At 42.8% G+C, this 9,030-nt stretch overlaps 1 protein-coding gene across 1 annotated transcript; it reads right to left on the bottom strand.

Annotated features, from left to right (window-relative positions):
• Positions 1 to 224: 224 nt before the first annotated feature.
• rab1ba (zRAB1B, member RAS oncogene family a) lies at positions 225 to 8,981 on the bottom strand. Its single transcript, XM_076289445.1, has 6 exons — positions 8,684 to 8,981; positions 6,770 to 6,842; positions 6,172 to 6,267; positions 3,561 to 3,656; positions 2,990 to 3,121; positions 225 to 1,555 (listed from the first exon to the last, which is right to left on the bottom strand). The coding sequence occupies exons 1-6, from the start codon at positions 8,695 to 8,697 to the stop codon at positions 1,361 to 1,363; spliced, it is 606 nt and encodes a 201-aa protein (XP_076145560.1). The 5' UTR covers positions 8,698 to 8,981; the 3' UTR covers positions 225 to 1,360.
• Between the last annotated feature and the right edge of the window lie 49 nt (positions 8,982 to 9,030).

A 9,030-nucleotide genomic window follows, 5' to 3' on the forward strand; every position in this document is an offset into this window, starting at 1 on the left:
CACCCTAATACACCACTGTATGTTTTCTGTGTGTATGTGTGTGTGTGTGTGCATTTCTGTGTAACTTCAAGGACACATAATTACAAGTATTACAGACATAAGTTCAGCGCTTATTTTAAGGTGAAGATTGAAACTGTTCTGAAATTTGTAGATAGTAAGACAACCAAAAAAAAAACCTGTTTACGAACCAGCCTCCCTCCCACCCACCCACCCACCCTGTCCCAATCAAAACACAGACCCTCCCCCCACCCCAAAGAGGACCTCCATAATCCCAGGGTGCAATGCACCCGTCTCCTCCATGGATTTGAAGAGGATGTGTGCGAGTCATGAGAGTAATGGTAGGTATTGAGACCAAGTGTGTCCCATTCTTGAGTGTTTTGATTCAGTTCATGGAGGGGTGGGGGTGGGGGGGGTGGGGGACCTTGAGAAAACCCAGCAACTGATGGGAGGGACTGAAAAACAGAACAAAAACAAACAAAAACCTTCAAACCCACTCCCACAAACCCAACTTCAGTAAGAGAGCATATATATATATATATATATATATATATATATATATATATATATATATATGTGTGTGTGTGTGTGTGTGTGTGTGTGTGTGTGTGTGTGTGTGCATGTGTGTGTGATTCTGTGTGTGTGATTCTGTGTATGTGCATTTGTGTGTGTATGTGTTAGTTGGAGATAAGAGAGATATGAACACTGCATGCAGGCCCTAATCTCCCCTGTGTGTCCCTTCTCTCTCTCTCTCTCCAGATCAATAGCTATCTCTCCTAACTGCTCCTGACCCTCTCCTTCACACCTCCCACGTGAAAGTCATCGCTAAACACCGATCCCCTCCTCTCTGTCTGCTTTCTCCTTTTCTCCCTCTCTTCCTACTCTCCTTCTCTCCCTTCCTCTCAGTCTATCCCTTCTTTGCTCCGCACTCACATGACCCATCATCATTATACTGCTCTCGTCTCCTACGTCCTCTCTCTCTCTCGGAGCACAGCACCTGGGTGGTGCCTCTTGGTAGGCTCTAGAGAGCTGTCCCTGGAACGGTGTTACTCTGAGTCAGGTTGTGTGTGAGTGGGAGAGTGAGAGGAGGAGGGGAACCATGTTGGATGGTGGCATTTTGGCTGGATGTCGAGATGTTGAGTGAGTGTGAGTGTAAGTGTGTGTGTGTGAATGTGTGAGTGTGTGAGAGTGTGAGAGTGTGTGTGTGAGTGTGAGTGTGTGTGTGTGTGAGTGTGAGTGTGTGAGAGTGTGAGTGTGTGTGTGTGTGTGTGAGTGTGAGTGAGAGGGGGGTGGTTGTGGATGTGGGGGGATCCGGGAGAAGGTCCGTCCCGTCCGTCCGTCCGTTCCGCGCGTGTGAGCGTACTTAGCAGCAGCCGCCGCCAGACTGTCGCACCGGCGTGCTGTCGATTTTCAGGTTGGGCTTGTCGCCGCCGGCCGTGGCGCCGGGCCCCATGCGCTTCTTGATCTCGGCTGCCATGGTCATGAAGGCCTGCTCCACATTGGTGGCGTTCTTGGCGCTGGTCTCCAGGAAGGGGATGGCCAGGGAATCGGCAAACTCCTGCAAGGGGGGTGAGGAGGGGACACATTTGAACTCCCAGGAAACTCTACAAGGTACCCAACTCGAAACCCAGTCATTTCATCAACTACCATTTCTATTGCATGTTCTACAAAAATGACTGTTTTCTACAACTAAATCAAACTATATCTCTGCTTGGTGCCAACTGGGCATGAGAAAATAATAATACCCTGCATCAAAAAAGATCATTTGCAGAAGTCTTCTACTGTAGTGTCACATACACTAAAGCAGGGGTGGGCAACTAATTTCCCCAAGGGGCCACATGACAAACTGGGACTGTTGAGGAGGGCCGGACCCAAAATACCGAACTCAAGTCTGAACTCAATTCTGTTCAATTCTATTCTGTTCTTGTATAACATTAAGTAAATCATATGGTTTTGATTGCTACTCATAAGAACAGATGGAAAATGTAAGGGAGACGAAGGAAAAAATTAATATATGTCCAGTATTTAATCCTCATTCTCGAAAATAATTTTTTGACATTGACATGTTTTTTTTTTTCAGTTTTCAAAGACTGATATAAAAAAGTAGTACAATATCTATATAATTAGGCTAGGCCATGAAAATGTGAAGGAGTCATTAAGACCATAGGCCTGTGCCACCATTTCATCAACAATATTTCATCATTAAATCATTACCACCATTAAATTAACTCTATGCAGAATTAGACTATGAAAATGTGGAGCAGACAATAGTAGGCTGTCATTAGTTAATCAACATGCACAAAGAAAACTATTTTGAAAATGTAGGCTATGTTTTTGCTTTAACTTTATACACAAAACTGTGATTGGTCAACTCGCCCTGTGTGTTGAGCCGGCTGCTTCAAGCAACCTGTGGGTAGTAGCATCATACTAGTCGCTAACATAAGCTTTGCAAATAAACTCGGACATATTTTGGTTACCATGACGGGGTTATCCGATTGTAAACTGTCTATCTGTCAGTAACGTTTTGAAATGAACACTTCGTATCGCCAACGAGCAGCAGTAGGAGTTTGACATTCTAACAACCGTTGTGGTGGTGAGCGACGCAGACACAGGAGACACAAAACTTTGAAAGGTTTACGCCGACGTAAAGGCAACTGTTCTGTTACGCAGAAGCATAAATTATATTCACCAGCACATCAGCGAGGGTGTTTACGTCGTATGCATCCACGCACAAATGTATGGGCGTACAAATAGCCGTCGCTTTCAAAATAAAAGCAACGATATTGATTTGCGTGCATTATCTCTATGATAGGCTCTTGACTACTGTTTTTTCACGGACCTTACGCGGGCCGGTCAGGGAAAGCCCACGGGCCGGATGTGGCCCGCGGGCCGTATGTTGCCCATGTGTGCACTAAAGCATGTATGCATAAATATATCAAATAGAATCCATTGGGAGGACATGTAGTAATGAGATGGCACCCTGACAGATTACCTTGGCAGTGGTGTAGTCCACTACTTTCTTAGTGGTGAGGTCACACTTGTTCCCAACCAGCAGTTTGTTGACGTTTTCGCTGGCATAGCGGTCGATTTCCTGGAGCCACTGCTTCACATTGTTGTAGGATTCCTAAAGGGAAGGATGGACAGGAAGACGGATTTCATCATCTCCACTCTAGAACTTTCCATCCACTGTATTCAACTTCTGCCTGCTTTCTGCATTTCTGGTTAGGATGAGTCATGTTTGCGCTCAGGACTGATAGATTCACACCGACTCCCAAGTCAGTTCTGAGGCCCGTAAATAATGACCCAATGAATCTTCCATCTGAGGCCTCTAAATTATTTATATAAATGTGTTCTCCACATTCCTTGCAGTCATTATCCTCTTCATCATCTTTTTCATCATCATTCTCATCATCGCCCGTCACTGAACGAGCTGAGTCATAGAGGGCTGTCTGTTGCTAAGCAACACTGAGGATTCCACGAGCCCCCGGCCCAGAGCACCATCCCCGCCCCTCCCCCCCTGCAAATCCCCCCAGTTCCCTTGCGTCTGTCACGTGATCACCCACCTGATCTGTGACATCATAGACGACAATGATGCCGTGGGCTCCGCGGTAGTAGCTGGAGGTGATGGTGCGGAATCGCTCCTGGCCTGCAGTATCCCACTACAGAGGAGGAGGTGGAGGGAGGTGGAGAGGGAAAGGAGGACACAGAAAAATGTGTTTGAGAATAAGAAACTCAGCTGTCACAGTGTGCTGCGCTGAGTTAAAAACAGTAGGACTTCTACATAAGGTGCACTGCAGACTCCAAAACAATACTAATACTAGTAGTAGTACTAGTGCTGGGCGGTATGACCAAAAATGTATATCACGGTATTTTTCAAAATTCTTACGGTTTCACGGTATATGACGGTATTTTTTTTTCATGCATAATCAGATGTTCAAAGCATTTTCTACAGGTTGAGAGAGGAATTGCTGCAGTACATTGACTAAGGATGGTCTATTTTACTGTCATGATGTAGAATAACTCCACACTAGTGGTAGGCTAATGCAGTTTTGCATGGCCCCAGAAAATGATGCTGTTTACAAAGAGCCACTCATGATTCTAATGAAGAATCTAATCAGAATGCAAAGACAATTGCTGTCAAAATACAGAACTTTTACTGTGCAAATTTCACAAACATCTTGTATAAAACCAATACAAAAAGTAGAACAACTTGCAATAATTATACTTTTTTTGAAAATTATACAATTTAAAATAAAACCTCTCTGCTAATATGCTTACTCTGTCAAATAGGCCTATCAGAAACATGCCTTAATGTTATTGTGTGGTTTACATGACGTTAGTGGTAGGCTAACGTTAACTTCATGTGGATGTGGATGTCTTGTTAGCCTGCCATGAGCTTCGGTTCGGTTTGCTAGGCAAAACATTAACAAAAAAGTTCGTTTTGGTGCACTGATGACAGTCAGGATCTAGCCAGCTAGTATTGCTCAGTGCAGTATTGACAGTCTAACTAGCCAGCTAGTATTGCTCAGTGCATGTCTATAACATGCTTTACTTGCTGCCTGGATAATTTCAGCGAATATTGTTAAGGTGAGATGAATAATAAGAACATTAAACTTCACTGTGTTCGGTGGGTTGCTAACTAACGACATCACCTACTAGCCAGCTAGTTACAGCTGTTGAACAATCTCAATAGAATGTTCGTGACGGTAAATCCCTTTCAATGCAGTATCCCTTAACGTTTTTCCTTAACTAAAGAAACAATTTAAGGTATTCTGTGCAACACCCTTAAATAAACCCCCTACCTAAGGAGAAATTAAGCCTTAAGGGTCATACTTCAGGGGAAAAACTTAAGGTGTTTTGTGTTTACCCTCACTATGCCTCGCAGTGGCACCATGCGTGCGTGTGAAAAAAGTCCCGTCTGAAACACTGTCACACGGCGCAGCGTTCCAAACGTTGTGTAATAAAATACACCGGTATGGCGGTATATTAAAAATTCATATCATAACGAAAATATACACCGGTATACGGTGTGAACCGGTATACCGCCCAGCACTAAGTAGTGCCACCATCACTGCCACTAAGTAAATCCTCCAACCATTGCAAATGACTGTCTGTGACGATGCTGAGGTGTTGTATTGTACAGATAACTGTTGTTCTGGCTCATGTCTGTACACATGGCCACCCTCCTGCTGTGTCCACACGTCATTCTGATTGACCAAAGAAACATGTCACTTCCACTTGGAGCCGCATGGCGAGTCCCCTCATCGCTTCTAGAATCTCAACTTAAGGGGCTGCTCCAGTGAGTCACTCCTCGTAGGAGCCTAGCGCTAACTAGGAGTTTCCCTGGCAACTGGAGCACACTATTAGTGGGGAATCTAATCTGACACACCTGTCGTTACAGGAGAGAAAATCTTTACTGAGCTTTAGAAAATCTTTACTGAGTTTTATTTTTTGCCCAAGTCAGGACTACTACATTAGCAATGTTGCTTTATTCTCTCCCACTGCCAAATAAGAGACACTCCTTTTCTAGATACTTCTGGTTTTGATATAAGGTCCTTAATACCTCTACCGCCAGCCTCAGAAGTTCATTGAATTTTGTACTCTTGCATTATCTGGCTATGGATAAAATCCACCATTACACAAATGCAGCAGCTAAAACTTGATACAAACCTGCTGCTTCTAGGCCACACATCTAGAGAAAGTACGCAACTACAGAGCAGCGATCAAATAGCCCAAGGGTGAGGTGTTCAACAAACAAGGCCACCTGACCACACCAACGTCCTCTCTTTACTTATGTGCACCAAACATCCCTCAACTGTGTGTGTCTGTGTGTGTCGCCAATGCAGTTATTTGAATGAAAGATAGACATAGTTTTCTGCTGTATTCAATATTACATTAATTAAATACATTTATACCTGCCCACCTGGGTCAGCCAAAACAACCCACAACTATCTCAGTAATTGACAGGTAACACTTTCTTAAGGCTGGGCCACATAACTCTACTGGGTGAACTGTACATGCAACATCATAATACAAACATTTATGGTGGTAGGATTAACCTGTGCATTACCTAAACAAAATGTTTTGCGGTTTTTCCTTCTCATCAAACAGTAAGAAACAAAAGGTCTATGAAGGAAGCTGAGAGTGAGGGTCATTCTAGAACATTCTACTCACAATCTGTAGCTTGATGGTCTTGCCGTCCAGCTCTATGGTGCGGATTTTGAAGTCGACCCCAATGGTGCTGATATAGCTCTCTGTGTAAGTGTCATCCTGCAAAAAACAAACAAGAAAGTTGAAGACTTTAAAGAGGCAAAACAAGGTTCAGGTTCTCTGCAATTTCCCTGCACAGTAATTTGCCTTGTACATGCTAGAATCCAAAGTGACTGACAATACAGGGAATGCATACACTTTGGCTACACCCACTCTTTCAAATTGCATTCAGTTCAGTAAACAACTATAGCCTAGGACTGATGCATAGGCTCAGGCTACATGGGTCTATGACCAAATCAGCAGAGCTAAGGTCATACAGTTAGAGCTAAATGCTAACTATACAGGCAAAATAAGACTTAAATCTGATTTTATTTCCCAAGTATGTTCAAACATACATTTGCTGTTGGTGTTGTTGGTGTAGATTTTAAGATGTAAAGCTTTGTGTAAACAGTCCTGAGCAAGTCTAGTTACAATGCTAACTACTAAAAGGATGTGATGTGCAAATCATATACAAATGATGGCCCACGGAATCAACAGTAGTCCAAGCATGTAACATACTCACAGCAAATCGCAACAAAAGGCAAGATTTCCCAACACCAGAGTCGCCAATAAGGAGGAGTTTGAACAGGTAGTCACTGGAAAACAAGACAAGACACAAATCAAGTGAAATGAAGAATTGTCACTTCTCAAGTCACTGCTCAAGCTCCACTGCTTTTATGATGAGAAGGGCTTGGTTAAGGTGGACATATCCACAGGCTGAAAACTTTTCATTAAGTAACCAATCAGTGAAGTAGGGACTGTTCTGGTACTCTGATGATTACATGTATTGCAACATACTGCAATAGTAAACCACACTACATTGTACATATACAACTAAGAGCGCCCTTCCCAAACAGGTTCGCAAAACACCATTGCAGATTATCGTTTGGATTATCTTGTTAACATTATAGTCATGAACAGCATCATTTATGACATTTCAGCTGTCAACAAGATTTTCAACGGCACCCTGATCGAGGCCAAAAGCCAGGTTCAGATCACATCACCAGTCACAACAATTGCCAAAGCATCAGGTTAACAAACACGTTTCCATCCAAATGCTGTGGTCGTCCTTGTACGCGTATGAGTAACCCGGCAAACCTTTCCAAAACATGTACACAAGTATCACATGTACACAACCTGCACCTTTCACTAGCAAGTGTGTCGCAATCAACAGTCTATTCCTGACAGCAATCACCTTCTTGCCTAGATAAGTTGAACAACATGGCAATATTGCGTCACATGTAAAGTCAGTAACTGGGGCCTACTTTAGCTAGCAAAGTATATAGCATGCTCTTCTAAAACACAGCTCTATCCATAAGTAAGTTGGCTATATAAGATAAAACGAGTGAAGGACTGGTTACAAAAGTATTAGCTGGCTAACAACAATGGATAACGGTACTCAAAACATCAAAACACTGTCTGGTCAATGTTTGGACAATTACGTTCACATTAAACATCCTGCCTGTATCCAACCATTAACTCTACCTATGCGGATTCAGAAATAAATACTAATGTTATTATACCCAATCACCTGTCAATTAAGTAGAAGCTAACACTAACCCAGAACCTTAACTAACGTTAGCTACTAGCATTCCTTGAAGCATTAGCGTACAAGTCAACATTAGCCAAGGTAACGTTAGCTAGAAGTACATTCATAATATCAAAATAGCACATTTGTATGCAATTACCTATGGTATGTATTAATGTATAATATAACAAAACCCTCTGTTGTATACTGGATACGCAACTTCAATAATGTGACGTTTACAAGTCCACGTCCTCTTTCGTTCTTTGACCGGAATCTGGTAGAAGCTAGCTAAAGATACTTCGGTAGCTGCGGTAACTTCATGTTAGTTTGTAACGTTAGCCTGCTAATTGTAACGTTAACCATTACCGCAGTCAGGTAATACCAACGTAGTTTTACTGACTGCAACTTTACCGTTAATTTACAACTCAACACAGATAACAATCGCAAGAAATCATCTTTATGTCATTAAAAATAAATGCATCCATTTTTTAAGTTGGACAACGACGATATTATTCCCGTCTACTAGCCAAGTTATCTAGCTAACGTCAACAAAAAAGGTTTTTACAAACGTAGCTAACAGTTTACCTCAGCAACTTATAGTGTAACCACTGAGATCTTATGGGGTTTCGAGGGTTAGCCAACATTACAATGCATCTTGCTAGCCAGTGCAAGAGTGGGAAGCCAGAGAGCAACTGATTTCAACGTTAGCTTGCTAACATTTGCTGACTATTAGCTAATAAGCTAACTGACGTTACCCTAGCGGCTAGCAAGTTAGCTGTGCTTCCTAATGGTAGCGCCCCAATGAAAAGGCAGCTGCAATCGCAAAAATACAAGACAAAAAAACTCAATATGACCTTTTCCACGACACAGAGTGTGACAGTATACTGCACACCGATATGGTTTACTTACTATTCGGGATTCATGGTGTAACTGAGGGCCGGGCTGTTTTCTGTCGATTTGACACTGTTCCTTCCTCCTCTCGAGCTCCGCTTTGAGGCAAAAGAATGACTTGTGAGTCTGAATTCTCCGAGGCACTTGTTAAGATTCTTTTTGACCTGTCGGTGGTAAGCTCACTTATGTGAAGTCCTAAAAGTGTCGTTCTGTCGGTTTTATTTTACGGTCATTCCTGGATATTCCAATATCAGTACGTTATTTTCCCAGCTATTCTTTCTTTCTGTCCTATCCTCTCGCTCGAAGTACAAGATGGCTGCGCAGGTGCGGCAGTGACATCAGATGACGTGGCATACGGACACAGA

This window comes from Alosa pseudoharengus, unplaced genomic scaffold (genome assembly GCF_046254945.1).
Source record: "Alosa pseudoharengus isolate Yale_2024_CS ecotype anadromous, Long Island Sound unplaced genomic scaffold, YU_APseudo_1.1 YU_APseudo_1.1_scf_17, whole genome shotgun sequence".
Taxonomy (NCBI): Eukaryota; Metazoa; Chordata; class Actinopteri; order Clupeiformes; family Clupeidae; genus Alosa; species Alosa pseudoharengus.

Coding starts and splice junctions, on each gene's coding strand:
- rab1ba (XM_076289445.1), bottom strand. Junction 6,268..6,769: donor GCCTTTTGTTGCGATTTGCT/GTGAGTATGTTA, acceptor TGTTTTTTGCAG/GATGACACTTACACAGAGAG. Junction 3,657..6,171: donor AGACCATCAAGCTACAGATT/GTGAGTAGAATG, acceptor CCTCCTCTGTAG/TGGGATACTGCAGGCCAGGA.